Below are 18,479 nucleotides of genomic sequence, written 5' to 3'. Positions count from 1 at the left end.
GCACTATCATAAGGCAGGATAGACTCACTACGATAGGTGTGGGAGTAGCTCTCATAATTAAGGACTACCTAGAGGCCAGACAAACCCCATCTAATCTGGGACAGGACACTGATTCGCTCGCAGTGAAGCTCTCCCTTTCTCCTAAAGCCACCATCACCCTCAATCTAGCCTACCGACCTCCAGGGCCAATCACAGATTGGCATGATAATCTCACCAACACCCGAGCTGAAAACCGCAAGAACACCACCAAATCAATCCTCCTAGACGATCACAACCTGGGCTTCAAAGACAAGAAAGATGGACCATCCAAAGCTCTCGCCCTACCTCTAAAAGAACTCGGCTTCGACCAAAATGTCCACACACCCAAACACTGTAAGGGGCGTACCCTCGACTGGCTAGCGGACCATAACTGTGATTTTGACATCAGTTCTATCACCCCCATCCCATGGTCTGATCCATTTCCTTATACACATTCTCATCCCGACTAATATCTCCACACGCAAATTTCCTAATAGCATCCCTCCAGCTCCAGCTAGAAGTGCGAGAAACCTCACCAAAGACAGGCTTCTCCCACACCTTGACCCTCTCACCAACAATCTACTATCCACCTCAGACCCATCGGTACTGGCGGAAATCTATAAAATTACCATCACCACAGTGGTCAATTACATCGCACCACTACAGAACAAAAAAGCAAAAAAAAAATCAAACACTAATACTTGGTTTTCTGCAGAACTCCAGACAAAAAAACACAAGGCTCTGAACAAATGGCAAGGTTTGTCTAACAAATCCACGCTATCCTCGTACAAAACGCTCGCCGCACAATATAAGAAAGCCATAATCACAGCCAAATCTGCATCATAGAATGACAGAATCACAGCGCCTCCTCTGAATCTAGAGAGCTCATTTCCATTTATAAGGAACTCTCCATACCAACCGCCAAATCTCAAGAGATAGTAAAAGATGAAACATGGTGCAACGCTATACAAAGAGCCTTGCTAAATAAAATGGAGCTTCTACAAACAAAAATCCAGGAGCATCACAAAAAGCTTACACAGCACATCAAACGATCCTCCCACTTTGAGAAAGAGGACAAGAACGACTCAATAATATCGTTCAAATTCAGAGAAGTCACTGAGTCCGAAGAAATAGACATTGTTAACAAAATTAAGCCCTCCAACTGTAAAGGAGACACCCGCCCCGCCAAACTTATCAAAGAGTGTGTAGACACTCTTGCACCCTTCCTTAAGACATTCATCAATGCCTCCTTCAATCCTAACACTGTGCGAGACAGCCTTAAAGAAGCGTGGGAGCGAAAAAAACCACACTGGACCCAGAAATACCTAACAATTACAGGCCCATCACTACCGTCCCATTCTTACTCAAAATCCTCGGAACACAACTAAAAAATAATGTCCACTTCTCCCCGCAAGCCATTGCCTGGGTCACATCCTTCCTTGAGGGCCGACTCATGAGAGTCTTCTCAGACTCGGCTAGTGCCTCTCCCACCACCATTCATTGTGGAGTACCACAGGGATCTTGTACTACTCCCACACTGTATAACATCTTCACCCTCCCCCTCTTCAATGACTTGGATCATCGTGACATAACATATACCAACTATGCCGACGACACACAAGTACTACTCCCACTAACCGGTATCTATGAACAGGACGCTGCTGCACTGACAAAGATATGCACAGCCATTCAGACTTGGATGGCAGCCAACGGGCTCTGTTTAAATGGAGATAAAACAGGGATCCTCATAGTAGGCACCAAAGAGGCACTCAACAAACCCTCCTTCCTTACAACACCTTTATCATTGACAACGCCACCATCACAGTCTCCACTACAGTTAAAACACTAGAAATCTACCTCGACTCCTCCCTGTCTATGTCACGCCAGGTCAGTGCTATACATACCTCCGCTGCCCTCGCCACCAAGATTATCAACAGTCAAGCCTTTTCCCTCCACAAAAAAACTGCCTAGCCATTGCCAGAGCCCCAGTCAGCACCAGACTCGATTACTGTAATGCCCTCTCCCTAGGCAACTCGGAGAAAAAATCTCAACAAACTCCAAGCCACACAGAACAATGCCCTTAGAGCAGCCCTGAATATTCCCAAAAGGGACAACATTTCACAGGCCAGGAAAGATGCCCACTGGCTGCCAGTGAGAGAACGTATCCTCTTCAAATCCATGGCCATCACACACAGATACCTCTCGTCCGACGCTCCTCCCTACCCATCAGAAAGGATCACCCCCAACTCATTCACCCGACCCACCAGATCCCATCTGGCCAACCAAATCTATGTGCCCACCTTCAAAAGAACGAAAGCTGGTGGCTCCAGCTTCCAGCACCTGGCCCCCAAAAATTGTAACACACTGCCCACAGCACTAAGAAATGAGAAATCATGCACTGTCTTCCGCAAACTGTTGAAAACTAACCTGTTCCAACTAAATATCTCACTACCAGGCAAGTATAACGCACTTGTACTACTGCAACCGAATGATACTGTAACAATGACTCCCATGACTAAGCTCTGTATTATGTTTTCCATGTATGAATGTACCAAGCAAGTATTCTGTAACAGCGCCACAATGCCCCAGGGCCGTTCTGTGCAATTTATATATGCAAATAAATAAAATAAAAATAAAATACAGCAACACCTCACTTAAGACGCCCATCTGGGTTTATTGTTGTTCCATTGGCTCAGAAGAGAATTGGCTGACATTTCTGTGTAGGGCAGTCCCGGTGGGACGGTCTAGACCAACATGCAAAGGGCTCCTATAGTAAAATACTCTGAGGTGCAAAGTGGTTCGTTTTAGGAAAGATTTTTTCGTTGCAACTTTCCCTCCATAGTTTCCTATGGAACCTATTCTTTTTGCTCTTGTTTTTTATCCCGTCACAACTTTTTGAGGGGAAGTAAAACATTCAGCTTCGCTCCCCTGTCCTTTCACTCATTTTGTATGGGGAAACTGATCCATCCTTCAGACTATCAGTGCTGGAAAACTATGTTTCCATTTTGTATTTTTACAGTTCATACAGCACATTGTAATGCAGTGCAAGGGGATTCTTTTGCATCGACCTAGCTTTTTACATAAGGGATTTTGGGTTATTTGTATATGTGCCTAAAGACAACTGGTGGCAGCAGTTACAGGTTTACTGTTTTTGCATTATTTTTGTTGCACATTCGCGTATAGCCACTAAACGTGGATCGTGCCCCAACTTGTCTGTTCCATGAGATTTTCGCTTGCTCTTTGGCCATACTAATCCCAGTCCACATCACTGGTATCAGAAAGCCTTCTACTGGGGCACATGTGAAAACAGTAATTGTTCTCGATTGGACAACTACTGGCTGTTTGAATGGTGCAGTTCCTTACCATTGGTGGGCTTGGACTTGCTTGTAGTTTGGATAGGAGGAGGTCTCCTGCAGCTATTCTGCTGATCTATGTTGGAGCCAAAAATCCCTCGAAGAAGAGCAGGACACTGATGGCCCAACATGCGTTCCAGTGTCTGGCCCGGTGATGCCCTGCTCCAAAGACCCCGACTGGTGCTTCAGCCCTTGGCCTGGTGGGACCAACTCCAACTAGTCTCATTGCCTTATTGAGGATCCAGCCCTTCAGAGACTCTGGGAGTGTCCCCTACTCCCCGGTGGACTGACCAGCTCACTCATGGGCTACTGTTTGCTGTTCCGCGTTCGAATCCAGAACTTTGGTGGTTGCCAGCTTGTTTGTGCCCACGTCAACCCCTTGAATTCCAGCTTCCCATCTTCAAAGGACCCTGTCCTGGAGCACCTGCTTCGACCACGACTGGAAGGGCGCCCGCCGACGTCTGCAAACTGATCGTCGCTGGAACGCTCTTTTCTCCATCCTGTGAAGTGTCCTGAAGAGTTCTGCATCGTTAGATTCTGCATTTCTTCACTGACAGGGACTGGATCTTGCAGTTGCACCCGACCGGAAGAATCCTCGAACCTGCCCCGACTTGAAGAATCCTCGAACCTGCCCCGACTTTTAGAATCCTCGAACCCGCCCCAACCTTGAAGAATCCTCGAACCCGCCCCAACCTTGAAGAATCCTCGAACCCGCCCCAACCTTGAAGTATCCTCGAACCCGCCCCAACCTTGAAGAATCCTCGAACCCGCCCCAACCTTGAAGAATCCTCGAACCCGCCCCAACCTTGAAGAATCCTCGAACCCGCCCCAACCTTGAAGAATCCTCCAACCCGCCCCAACCTTGAAGAATCCTCGAACCCGCAGCCACTAGGCACCTCTCACCAGATCTAAGGGCAGAAGATCGAGCCCCCAGTGACCCCCAGATGATCCATAATGACATCTGGGAAAATGGGAGCTAGGTAAGTAAGCATCAGCGTGACTGTACCCCACTGTCCGCCATAAGGTAACATTGGGAACAAGTGCTATTGTCTCCTGTACCCCCTCCACTCCACTCACCTTTGGATGTCGAACCTGGGCCGGTTTAGCCTTGGGTCTGGAAGAAAGGTGCATACGTACCTATCCACAGGTAAATTGTTGCTGAACTTTACTAATCACTACCACAAGCCCATTGCATCCTTTCTACAGAGAACTCATTCATGTGAGAACCATTGTGTTGGCCCCTGGGCCCCATACATTTTAGGGTTTGGACTTTGAAAGTTAGGATATTGACTGTTTCCCATCATTTTACTTAGCTGCGTTTCTTGATTAAGTTATTTGATGATGTCCATCAAGTGAACCTAATGGCGCTTGTATATATTTGCATTATGGTGTATTGTGTGATATTAACGCCTGAAATAACTATTTTTATAGCCGACTGTCTAAATTGAATTGTGTGCCATTCTGTGTGGCCTCATGAGGGCCCCTAACCCCACTCTCACGCTCCTATGACGAAGCCTGGACTGCTAATCCATGTACCTCAATTGGGTTTTGGCTAACCTCTCAGAGCTCCCTGTTCATCATAACTAGGATGGCCCCCTAAAATCTGTCCACTGGACCCGATAGAAATCCATCGCACCAGTTGGAGTCCCTCCCGCTTGTGAATAATCCCATAGAACAGTGTATTTGGTCGTGTATGTTCTCGTTAGCCAGCCGCTCACATGTTTGGCACAATATTGGAGCTGCCGTGTACATAATGCAAAGGGAGGTGAGGTGGAAGGATAATAAACGAAAGCCCGTGTCTTACCTCTGCCAGCTCAAACTCAACGAAAGCAAATCCTCTGTGCTTTTCTGCAAAACAAAAAGATGGGAAAGTCAGTCCCAGGAGATGCCACAAATAAAATATTCAGCTCATCCTTAAATCCCTCCAGCCTTCCCAATTAACCCCTAAAGGAGGGGCAGCATGGAAGACAGCACAACCCATCCATCTGCTGAGGGAAGGGGCAAGATCAGTGGCACAGCTCTTGCAACCAACACAGCACAGCAGCACTGTGCAACAGGACCATGTCCTACACACCACAGCAGAAGGGTGTACATCCCACAAGGATTAAAGAAGGAATAACTATCACACAGGACTCCAAGCAGCAGAAGGTTTGCATCCCACAGGGCTCCAAGGAGCAGAAGGTTTGCATCGCACACAGGTCGCAGGACTGCAGAAGGATTGTATACAACACAACATACATGGCAGAAGAGGGAATACACACAGGGTTCCATGCACCAGAAGGTTTGAATTCCACACAGAACTCCATGCAGCAGAAGGATTGCATCCCACACAGGCCGCAGTAGTGCAGAAGGATTGTATCCAACACAGCATACATGGCAGAAGAAGGAATACACACAGGGCTCCATGCACCAGAAGGTTTGCATCCCAACAGGGCTCTGTGCAGCAGAAGGATTGCATCCCACACATGGCTCAGTGCAGCAGAAGGATTACATCCCACACAGGGCTCCAAGCAGAAGAAGTATTACATCCCACACAGGGCTCCATGCAGAAGAAGTACTACATCCCACACAGGGCTCCATGCAGAAGAAGTACTACATCCCACACAGTGCTTCATGCAGAAGAAGTATTACATCCCCCGCAGCGCTCCATGCAGAAGAAGGATTACATCCCACAAAGGACTCGATGCAGAAGAAGTACTACATCAGTACAGAAAAAAAGTGTCTATTACTAAAGACACTCCTGTCCCCTGCACACCATTAAAGCCGATACAAAATCAGACAAAATCAGTCAAGAGTATTTACATTTTTAGTACAATGTAATAAAATTGTACACAAAGAAAAAGTATACAAGAATAAATCAGGTACAGAAACTCCTCGTTACCATTTGAATATAGATAGACAGAAGAAATTCATAACGGCCATCATAAAACAAAGGAATGTATATATACAATATTCTTGTGATGAAATGAAGGTTCAAAGCTCTATGCGTTTCGGGGAACACCCCCTTCTTCAGGAGCAAAATGATCTGTAATCCTATATATGAAGAATCCATCAGTTTGAAAGTGTAAACATTGTTTTCCAAAAAACAGAGAAATCACTAGACATATAATTGCAAATATAAATGTTAAAGAAAACAAGTCAAGAACTGTCAACGACTACCAACTTGGGTTCTGCTACATATTATAAACATAGACGGTTCAATGCATAATGTGATATGATATGATATGGCATTTGTAACGCGCCTATACACAAGTGTTTCAAGGCGTGACGAGGCAGGGAGGGGGGAATAAGGGGAAGACAGACAACGATCCTACTAGGCCAGGTGTCATTCAGATCGCGCAAGTGCAGGGGTAGGGGGAAGGGAGAAAGTGCAAGGGGAAGGGGAGGGGGCAAGTGCAGTACAAGGTAAGTAGAATAAAATAAAATAAATAAGAGGGCCAGCTGGTGGCAAGTGCAAGGTAAGTGCAGACAAGTGCTGGGAAGGGGGGGCTGTAGGGATACAGAGACAGTCCCGCAGTGCAGGGGTTGCCAGGGAGGCAGTGCAAGTGGAGAGTGGCTGGGCCCAGGACCGGGGTCGGTGAGAGTGGCCCAGTTGCAGATTCAGTGCAGTTTCAGCGAAGAATTAGCAGGGGAGAGGGAGAGAGAAAGCAGAAGCAAAGAGGAAGGTTTTGAGATGCTTCCGGAACCGGAGATGGTTCTCCTCAAGTTTCAGGGAGGCAGGAAGACTGTTCCAGAGGGAGACCCCTGCCGCGGAGAGAGATCTACCCCCAGCTCGTTGCTTCAAGAAGCGGCTGACCCTGAGGGAGTTGGAGACGGATGAGCGAAGGGCTCGGGAAGGAAGATATTTAGGAAGAGAGAGTTGAAGGTAGTTAGGCTCCAGGCCCCAGAAGGCCTTGTGGACAATGCAGAGGGTTTTGAACTTTATCCTCGCAGCCACTGGGAGCCAGTGTAGAGATTTCAGCCCTGGAGAGATACGGTCCCTGGGCTTGAGGCCAAGGACAAGTCTCGCAGTTCTGTTCTGGATGAGTTGCAGAGGGCGGAGAGTGGAGGCAGGCAGGTTAAGATAGAGGCTGTTACAGTAGTCCAGCTTTGAGAGAACCAGGGCTCGGGAGACAGTGAGCTTCTGGGGAAAGGAGAGGAAGGGAAGAATACTTCTGAGGAGGTGCAGCTGGTAGTGTGACTTCTTAGAGACGTCAGATATATGAGGAGAGAAGGAGAGTGTGGAGTCGAAGATAACCCCAAGGTTTTTTGCCTTGCAGGTAGGAGCGGGAAGAGGGCCAAGAGGCCGTCCAGAGAGCTGCAGGGAAGGAGGGGGTGGGTGTGCCGATGAGTAGAATCTCAGTCTTACTGGCATTAAGGCAGAGGTCATTGGCGGCACACCATTCCTGGATAGCAGACAGACAGTCAGAGATGAGGGAAGGAGAGGAGGAGGCCGAGGGTAGCCTGAAAATGAGCTGGGTATCGTCGGCATAGCACTGAAAGTTGGGGCAGAGAGCGGCGATGCGGTGGGCAAGGAGTGCCAGATACTGGTTGAACAGCCAGGGGGAAAGATTAGATCCCTGGGGGACACCACAGGTGGAGAAAAAGATGTCAGAGAGGAAGGACCCCAGTTGGACCTGGGAGGGTCAATTGGAGAGGAAAGAGGTCAGCCACGCCAGAGCCTGACCAGTGATACCCAGGTTATCACGGAGACGGTTGAGCAGGATGGTATGGTTGACAGTGTCAAAGGCAGAAGAGAGATCGAGCAGGATGAGAACACACAGAGTGTTGAGTCGAGATTCAAGAGCAGGTCCTCACGGATGTTCAGGAGAGCGGTTTCCGTGCTTCTGGCAGCTCTGAAGCCAGATTGATGCTCATGAAGACTTCCAACAGATTCAGCATGGAGGTTAAGCTGGGAGATGGCCAGTTTCTCCAGGAGCTTGCCCAGGAAGGGAGTGATGGAAATTGGGCGATAGTTAGCCGGGCAGGAGGGGTCAGAAGAGGGTTTCTTAAGAAGAGGGTGCACAAGGGAGTGCTTAAGGGGGGAAGGGAAGACTCCAGAGGCGAAGGAGTGGTTGCAAAAATCAGCCAGAGCCAGGGAATCGATGTGGCCCTTGATAGTTTTGGAGGAACAGGGGTGAACCTGTTTAGACGAGACTTTCATAGATCGGACTTGTCTGGAAACCTCGTCAGCAGAAAAAAGGGGAAATGCAGAGAAGGAGGGAGGAGGGGTGGCTGCAGAAGGGCCAGAGGAAGAGCCGGGAAGAGAGGGAGGGAGGTGAAAGGAGGAGAGTGAGGACAGGATGTCCTCAGTTTTAGAGATGAAGTGAGAGGCCAGTGCAGTGCAGAGGGCCTGGGAGGGGACAGGAGAGGTAGAGACAGCAGCAGGGTTGGCAAGCGCCTTGCAGATTTTAAAGAGTTCGGCCGAGTTGTTAGATGCTGCAGAGATGCGGGCTTGGATAAGGGCTCTCTTCTTGATGAGAACGGAGAGACAGTATTGCCTTTGGAGCAGGCGGCAGGCCAGTTTGTCAGAGGATGAACATGAGGCACGCTATTTCCTCTCTGCCACCCTGCACTTGCGTTTAAGGGTGACGAGATCCAAGTCATACCAGGAGTTACATTTGGCTTTGGGCTTCAGGCGGATTCTCATGACAGGGGCAAGGATATGAAGAGTATCAGATATGGCAGAGTGGAGCATGGAGAGGGCTGTGTCAGGGTGGGAGTCAGCCGAAAAGGAGGTGGGGAGCGAAAGCCTCAACTGACACGCGCTTCATGGGTCGGATGACCGAGAAGGTGGGTGGCAGTGATGAGGGTGGCTTTGCCTGTGGGGTAGGGAGGGTGAGGTGGGAGGATAGGAGAAAGTGATCACTCCAGGAGAGAGGAGTGGAGAGAGGGACGGAGAGGGGAAGGTCGGAAGAGATCAGAGCATCAAGAGTGTGCCCTGCAGAATGAGTAGGTCCAGAAGGGAGAATAGAGAGTGAGAGAGAGTCGCAGAGATCACGAAAGAGTCCCATGGGGGGACAGGAGGCATCCAAGTGGAGGTTGAAGTCACCAAGAAAGAGGAGTTGAGTGGTTGAGGACAGGAGTGAGCAGGAGAGGTCAGCCCACTCAGAGAGGAAGGAGGAGATTTGACCAGGGGGCCGATAGATAGTAGCCACGGTAAGGGAATGGCTAGGAGCGAGAGAGAGACGGCAGACAAGGCATTCAAAAGAGGAGTAGGTCTGCGTAGGAGTGACAGTGGCAGGAATCCACTCAGGGAAGATGAGGGCTACACCCCCCCCCCCCTGCACGGTTGGGTCTGGGCATGGAGAGGATCTTGTAACCGTCAGGTAGGAGTGTGTCAAAGCTGGTGACAGAGCTGGCCGTGAACCATGTCTCAGTGAGACCGAGGATGTCAAGGTCCAGTTCCTCAAGCAGGTGACAGATATCAGAAGAATGCTTGATGGCAGAGCGAGAGTTAAGAGTGGCAATGTGGAGAAGGTTGCCATCCTTGAAGGACTTCCGGCGAGGGGTACAGATCAGAGGTACGCCCTGCGGAGGTGTAGAAGAGGGAGGTGAAGAAGGAGCACGAGAGGGGGCAGGGAGGGAGGGTAGAGGCAAGGTAGCCGAGGACAGAGGAGGGGGGACAGCAGGAGAGGAAAGGAAGTTGATGAGGCGTGGGAAGCGTCTATCAAAGAGGTGAAGGTTGGCCTGAGGACCTTGGACCAAGACGGTCCCATTAGTGTAGACATTAATGATGGCCTTAGAGGAGTGGAAGGAGGACAAGAGGACATCCCAACGGGTGCCACCATTAATGGGAGAAGAGGAGAAAGGAGAGAGCACAGAGACCATATGGAGGGTCCATAGGTCAGGCGAAGGCAGGAAAAAGAGGATGTCAGTAAGAGTTTCCTTGGAGCAGGCACTAGTGTAGGTGTCAGCGATAGGGAGGCCTGGGTTGGAGACCAGGATGTCCTTTTTAAACTTCTTCCTACCAGATTTAGTGAGGAGAGCAGGATAGTCAATAGAGAAGCAGTTAGAGAAGATAGGCGATATGGAGAGCACCATGGAGTAGGAGGGAGTGGGGGGGGGAGATCAGACGAAACGAGAGCACGCAGGCAGGAAGTGAGCGGCAAGCCCAAGTTTACCACATTTCAGAACAATGAGTGCGTATTAGGTACAGAGGCCACCTAAGTTTGAGAATCCTGCGAGGGGGGGGGGGGGACCCTAGTTTACCACATTACAGAACAGTGAGTGCGTATTAGGTACAGAGGCCACCTAAGTTTGAGAATCCTGCGAGGGGGGGAAAAACCCTAGTTTACCACATTTCAGAAACAGTGAGTGCGTATTAGGTACAGAGGCCACCTAAGTTTGAGAATCCTGCGAGGGGGGAGGGGGACCCTGGTTTACCACAACTGAAGGACACAGTGAGGTGAAGACACCATGCGAACGAAGTGACCAGGAAAGATGGGGTGGGCTGGGAGAAGGTGGAGATAGAAGTACAGGCGCCCGGCGTCCCCTGCGGACACCTGCAGACACACAGGGAGCCGCAACCGTAGGAGCTGCCCTTTGCCTAAGGGGCCCTTAGCCGAGGGGGGCCAAACATACATTAGGTGTGACTCCAAAAAAGTAAAACTCGAAGGGAAACTCAAAAAAGTGAATGGGGTAAAGGAGCAAAGAATTAAAATGTACCTTGTATGCAAAAACGGGGATCAATAAATTATTCCAACGATGCTGAATTCACAGAAGTCATCCTAATAAGATGTACGATGGAATCCCTCAATGGTGAGTACCAAGTATAGTGTCAAATCTGTGTGATCCCGTACAAAGTTAAGGTCTGCAGAGAACTAAACAACAACATAATACAGAAGGTAATTTTAAAGCTCCATCGAGAGTCAACTGAAGGAAAAACTACTCAAGTCTAGATGAAGTGCTTACCTAAGAGGCTAAGGTCTGTTAATACTGGGTAATGGTCCAACAGTAATTTTTTAGACCAAACGCTAGATATTTGAAGATGACATATCAACCAATTGGCAAACCTATACAAATATGGGCATGCCTTCACAGTGCAGAGTACTGCATAAACTCTGCACAAATGATTTGGAATGCTATCGAGGAACAGAAAACAGAAATATCTTCAATGTGTATAGCGATACACAGAAATTAGGGATGGAATGTTATAGACCCACCCAGTCAATTGAAATCCCCTATGGAGGATTAGAGATACGGCGCGCGGGCGTACCAATGATCGCTCAAAGGTAATTATTTTTAAGGCTTCAAGTATACCCCATAGGTTGTCTTAGTAACCACAAATACATACAAAAAGTAAATACTGTAGTCACACTGATAGAAATTGTACCGCGTAGATTGTATTAATGTCCATAATTGCATATGGGCATTTAAGAATCTGTCCTGCACGTACGTGCTGTGTACGGTAGCCTCACAACATAACTAACGATAGTCTCTAGCGCATGGTCCATGCACAGTTCTTACCTCAACAAGTAACCACGGCCAACACAACTCGTGACTGCTAGCACGGCATACGGAACACTAAGAGCCGTCTGTTTTGTATTGATTCAAAAAGCGTTTCCTGCCACGTGACAATTGCACGTGATGTGACCGCATCACGGCGTATGGAAACAAAACTCAACTAGAGCGCTAAACAGCGCGAAGCGTTGTAGCTATATTGACAATTGCAAATGAACTAAATGATACATGTGATGCAGAGAGAAGTGGGGTAACTAACTCGCAATGCAAGGTACAAATACAAAAGGGTGAGCACCCCGTCGACTAATGGGGAGGATTACAAAGGAATCGGGGGAAAAAAATAAAAAGATACAAAATAATAATAGGTAAACAATAGTCAGTCTACTTCAAATGATTACCCGCAAGAAAAATCAAAAGCAACATAGTCCCGTAAAAAGGTTACAAATAAGTGGATATAGTAAAGGCATTAATGAATGAAAAAACAGTTAAAGACAGAACTTCATTTAGACTGGAGTAGTTTTTCCTTCAGTTGACTCTCGATAGGGCTTTAAAATTACCTTATGTTGTTGTTTAGTTCTCTGTAGACCTTACCTTGGTATGGGATCACACAGATTGACACTATACTTGGTACTCACCATTGAGGGATTCCATCGTACATCTTATTAGGATGACTTCTGTGAATTCAGCTTCGTTGGAATAATTTCTTGATCCCCGTTTTTGCATACAAGGTACATTTTAATTCTTTGCTCCTTTACACCATTCACTTCTTTGAGTTTCCCTTCGAATTTTACTTTCTTGGAGTCACACCTAATGTATGTTTGATCACATTATGCATTGAACCGTCTATGTTTATAATATGTAGCAGAACCCAAGTTGGTAGTCGTTGACAGTTCTTGACTTGTTTTCTTTAACATTTATATTTGCAATTATATGTCTAGTGATTTCTCTGTTTTTTGGAAAACAATGGTTACACTTTCAAACTGATGGATTCTTCATATATAGGATTACAGATCATTTTGCTCCTGAAGAAGGGGGTGTTCCCCGAAACGCATAGAGCTTTGAACCTTCATTTCATCACATGAATATTGCATATATACATTCCTTTGTTTTATGATGGCCGTTATGAATTTCTTCTGTATATCTATATTCAAATGTTAACCCAAAGTTTCTGGATCTGATTGATTCTCATTTACTTTTTCTTTTTTTCTTTATGTACAATTTATTACATTGTAGTAAAAATTGAAATACTCTTGACTGATTTTGTATCAGCTTTAATGGTGTGCAAGGGACGGGAGTGTCTTTAGTAATAGACCCTTTTTTTCTGTTCATGTTTTGCACAAGCCCCGTGTCATGGCCTGTATTCCTCCCCAGCACCCGGAATACCTTAGGTTTAGAACAAAAAACTAATTTAGGTTCTTTACTTTGGTGTGCTCCTATTGAACTCTACTTTGTACATGCAGAAGTACAACATCCCACACAGGGCTCCATGCAGAAGGAGTACTCCATCCCACACAGGGCTCCATGCAGAAGGAGTACTACATCCAACACAGGGCTCCATGCAGAAGCAGTACTCCATCCCACACAGGGCTCCATGCAGAAGCAGTACTCCATCCCACGCAGGGCTCCATGCAGAAGCAGTACTCCATCCCACGCAGGGCTCCATGCAGAAGCAGTACTCCATCCCACGCAGGGCTCCATGCAGAAGCAGTACTCCATCCCACACAGGGCTCCATGCAGAAGCAGTACTCCATCCCACACAGGGCTCCATGCAGAAGCAGTACTCCATCCCACGCAGGGCTCCATGCAGAAGGAGTACTACATCCAACACAGGACTACATGCAGAAGAAGGATTACATCCCACATGGCTCTGTGCAGTAAAGGAATACATCCCACACAGAGCTCTGAGCAGTGGAAGCATTCATTCATCTTTGAACCTTGGCATTGTGGCCTGTGAAAACTCTAGATCGGGCTATTACTACTCTGCAGCAAGTTCCTATAACAACAGTTCCATGGATAGATCACATGTTCGGCCATGCAGGAGAGGAAGAGAGCCCAGATCTAGCCAAGGAAGAGAACTCAAATCCATGTGTGGACTAAATGTGCAACCACACAGCAGAGGAAGAGAGCTCAGATCCATGCGTGGATCACATATGTAGACATGCAGCAGAGGAAGAGAGCCCAGATCTATGGGTGGATCACATATCTAGCCATGCAGCAGAGGAAGAGAGCCCATATCTAGGTGTGGATCACATATGTAGACATGCAGCAGAGGAAGAGAGGCGAGATCTATTGGTGGATCAGTTACGTAGCCATGCGGCAGTGGAAGAGAGCCCAGATCTATGGGTGGATCACATATGTAGCCATGAGGCAGAGGAAGTGAGGTGGATCACATATGTAGCCATGCAGCAGTGGAAGAGAGCCTGAATCTATAGGTGGATCACATGTAGACATGCAGCAGAGGAAGAGAGCTCAGATCCATGGGGGGGGATCACATATGTAGCCATGAGGCAGAGGAAGTGAGGTGGATCACATATGTAGCCATGCAGCAGTGGAAGAGAGCCCGAATCTATAGGTGGATCACATGTAGACATGCAACAGAAGAAGAGAGCTCAGATCCATGGGGGGGATCACATATGTAGCCATGAGGCAGAGGAAGTGAGGTGGATCACATATGTAGCCATGCAGCAGTGGAAGAGAGCCCGAATCTATAGGTGGATCACATGTAGACATGCAGCAGAGGAAGAGAGCTCAGATCCATGGGGGGGGATCACATATGTAGCCATGAGGCAGAGGAAGTGAGGTGGATCACATATGTAGCCATGCAGCAGTGGAAGAGAGCCCGAATCTATAGGTGGATCACATGTAGACATGCAGCAGAGGAAGAGAGCTCAGATCCATGGGGGGGGATCACATATGTAGCCATGAGGCAGAGGAAGTGAGGTGGATCACATATGTAGCCATGCAGCAGTGGAAGAGAGCCTGAATCTATAGGTGGATCACATGTAGACATGCAGCAGAGGAAGAGAGCTCAGATCCATGGGGGGGGATCACATATGTAGCCATGAGGCAGAGGAAGTGAGGTGGATCACATATGTAGCCATGCAGCAGTGGAAGAGAGCCCGAATCTATAGGTGGATCACATGTAGACTTGCAGCAGAGGAAGAGAGCTCAGATCCATGGGGGGGATCACATATGTAGCCATGAGGCAGAGGAAGTGAGGTGGATCACATATGTAGCCATGCAGCAGTGGAAGAGAGCCCGGATCTATAGGTGGATCACATGTAGACATGCAGCAGAGGAAGAGAGCTCAGATCCATGGGGGGGGATCACATATGTAGCCATGAGGCAGAGGAAGTGAGGTGGATCACATATGTAGCCATGCAGCAGTGGAAGAGAGCCCGGATCTATAGGTGGATCACATGTAGACATGCAGCAGAGGAAGAGAGCTCAGATCCATGGGGGGGGATCACATATGTAGCCATGAGGCAGAGGAAGTGAGGTGGATCACATATGTAGCCATGCAGCAGTGGAAGAGAGCCCGGATCTATAGGTGGATCACATGTAGACATGCAGCAGAGGAAGAGAGCTCAGATCCATGGGGGGGGATCACTTTTGTAGCCATGAGGCAGAGGAAGTGAGGTGGATCACATATGTAGCCATGCAGCAGTGGAAGAGAGCCCGGATCTATAGGTGGATCACATGTAGACATGCAGCAGAGGAAGAGAGCTCAGATCCATGGGGGGGGATCACATATGTAGCCATGAGGCAGAGGAAGTGAGGTGGATCACATATGTAGCCATGCAGCAGTGGAAGAGAGCCCGAATCTATAGGTGGATCACATGTAGACTTGCAGCAGAGGAAGAGAGCTCAGATCCATGGGGGGGATCACATATGTAGCCATGAGGCAGAGGAAGTGAGGTGGATCACATATGTAGCCATGCAGCAGTGGAAGAGAGCCCGGATCTATAGGTGGATCACATGTAGACATGCAGCAGAGGAAGAGAGCTCAGATCCATGGGGGGGGATCACATATGTAGCCATGAGGCAGAGGAAGTGAGGTGGATCACATATGTAGCCATGCAGCAGTGGAAGAGAGCCCGGATCTATAGGTGGATCACATGTAGACATGCAGCAGAGGAAGAGAGCTCAGATCCATGGGGGGGGATCACATATGTAGCCATGAGGCAGAGGAAGTGAGGTGGATCACATATGTAGCCATGCAGCAGTGGAAGAGAGCCCGGATCTATAGGTGGATCACATGTAGACATGCAGCAGAGGAAGAGAGCTCAGATCCATGGGGGGGGATCACTTTTGTAGCCATGAGGCAGAGGAAGTGAGGTGGATCACATATGTAGCCATGCAGCAGTGGAAGAGAGCCCGGATCTATAGGTGGATCACATGTAGACATGCAGCAGAGGAAGAGAGCTCAGATCCATGGGGGGGGATCACATATGTAGCCATGAGGCAGAGGAAGTGAGGTGGATCACATATGTAGCCATGCAGCAGTGGAAGAGAGCCCGGATCTATAGGTGGATCACATGTAGACATGCAGCAGAGGAAGAGAGCTCAGATCCATGGGGGGGGAATCACATATGTAGCCATGAGGCAGAGGAAGTGAGGTGGATCACGTATGTAGCCATGCAGCAGTGGAAGAGAACTCCGATCTATGGGTGGATAATGATAATTATGTGTTATTTATATAGCGCCTTAATCCAAAGCGCTTTACAGAGCACATATTTACATACAATATCACCCAAATGAAATTGGTACTCATTTATCGACCTCGGAAGGATGAAAGACTGAGTTGGCCTTGCCGAGATTCGAACCTGCGACCTGCAGATCACGCTCAGATCGCAGCAGCGAGCACTCAACCCGCTGAGCTATGGATATATATATATATATATATATATATATATATATATATATATATATATGCACACACATACATACATATATACACACACACACACACATATATTTATATATGGGATTACTCACCGTAATCATATTTCTGATGCTTGTATCTGCTTAGATTCACATGCTGTGCATAGGCCGCCATCTAGTGGAAGCTGCAGAGTATTACAGTTGTTTTCGAAACTCGAAAAAGGGACGTCGACAGGGCGTGCCAGTAATACTATACCTAGTATGACTTCCACTGAACCCATGATCCCTCACGCGTCGAGGTCCCTCAGAAAGTTATTTTTCTGACATGGTGACATGACGTATAGCATGAGTACAGTTGTATCTGAGCAGAATACGTATCAGACAAGCTCATAAGCATCCATGCACCTTCTCTCTGAGGGAAGGAAGGGTGGGTCGCATGTGAATCTAAGCAGATACAAGCATCAAAAATACGATTACGGTGATTAATGTATCCCTTCTGAGGCTTATGGAATCTGCATAGATCACATGCTGTGCATAGATTAGTGAGCATTGGAAGAAGGAGGTGGGATGTGAGAAGGTTCATGAGCGAATAAATGTCTTAGAACCGCTAGTCCCACTTGTGTATCTGTCTTGGAATGAGTGTCAATGCAGTAGTGTGAGTGAAAGTATGTACAGCGCTCCATGTGGCTGCCTTGCAAATACTGTCTAAGGGGACATTTGCAATGAAGGCCATAGTGGCTCCAGTACCTCTTGTAGAGTGGGCCCTCAGCGTAAAAGGCAGTGTCTTATCTGAAAGGGAACAGCACAGTTGGATACATCTGATTAAACACTTAGAGGTGGCATTTTTAGAGATGCAATCTCCTTCTCTGCCTGGCGCTATTGAGACAAACAATTGATCTGTTTTTCTTAGCTGTCTGGTCTTGTCTACGAAGTAGAGGACTGCCCTCCTCACATCTAGTGTGTGGAGTTTTACCTCAGCTGGGATGTTGGGTTCCAGGAAGAAAGCTGGGAGCTCAATTGACTGTTTTACATGAAATGTGGAGATGAATTTAGGGGAGAACCTAGGATGAGTACATAAAACCAGCTTGTCTTTGTGTACAACAAAGACGGATCCTGCACCGACAATGCTTGAATTTCACTAACCCTTCTTATGGAAGTGATAGCCACTAAGAAGGCAGTTTATAAGTCAGGTGTTTGACACTAGACTTCTGCATAGGCTCGAAAGAGGTCCCATGAGCTTAGCGAGTACCACATTGAGATCCCAACCTGGCGGTGGGTTAGAAATTGGATGGTGGAGTCTCTTTACTCCTTCCATAAATGCCTTGATAACGGGTGCTTTCCACCTAAGATCTTATTATGAGAGGTTGTGTAGGCTGACAAAGCCGCCAGGTGTACCTTTAGGGAGTTCAATACTAACCCTGCATCTAGCAAATGGAGCATATGAGTTAGAATGTGGGATGGAGCACCAAATTACGAATCTTCTCCATTTATCATAGTAACAGTGCCTAGTGTTTGGTTGTCTTGCTTCTTTCAAAATATCCATGCATCTCAGTGGCAGGTTGAGATGTCCAAACTCTTTGACTTCAGGAGCCATGCTGCCAAGTTCATCGAGTGTGGCTGCGGGTGCACCGTTAGTCCCCTGTGCTGGGTGAGTAGGTTGGTCTGGCACGGGAGTTTGATGGGATCACACATCGCCAGTTTGCGCAGATGTGGATACCATAGTTGTCTTGCCCATATGGGAGCAACTAGGATAAGCGTCATCGGTTCCTTGTGCATCTTGTT

General features: G+C 47.8%; 1 protein-coding gene across 2 annotated transcripts in view; it reads right to left on the bottom strand.

The window, feature by feature from the left end:
- PPIE (peptidylprolyl isomerase E) overlaps positions 1 to 18,479 on the bottom strand; it is a 247,697-nt gene that overhangs the window by 140,311 nt on the left and 88,907 nt on the right. For both annotated transcript variants that reach the window (XM_069622413.1, XM_069622414.1), the window contains exon 3: positions 5,176 to 5,219. In XM_069622413.1, coding sequence (XP_069478514.1) covers positions 5,176 to 5,219 — 44 coding nt within the window. The remainder of the gene's footprint in view (positions 1 to 5,175; positions 5,220 to 18,479) is intronic.

Source organism: Ambystoma mexicanum, chromosome 11 (assembly GCF_040938575.1).
Source record: "Ambystoma mexicanum isolate Mex_15411 chromosome 11, UKY_AmexF1_1, whole genome shotgun sequence".
Classification (NCBI taxonomy): Eukaryota; Metazoa; Chordata; class Amphibia; order Caudata; family Ambystomatidae; genus Ambystoma; species Ambystoma mexicanum.
Note: the sequence above shows the minus strand (reverse complement) of the source record. Positions and strands in the feature narration are given on the sequence as shown.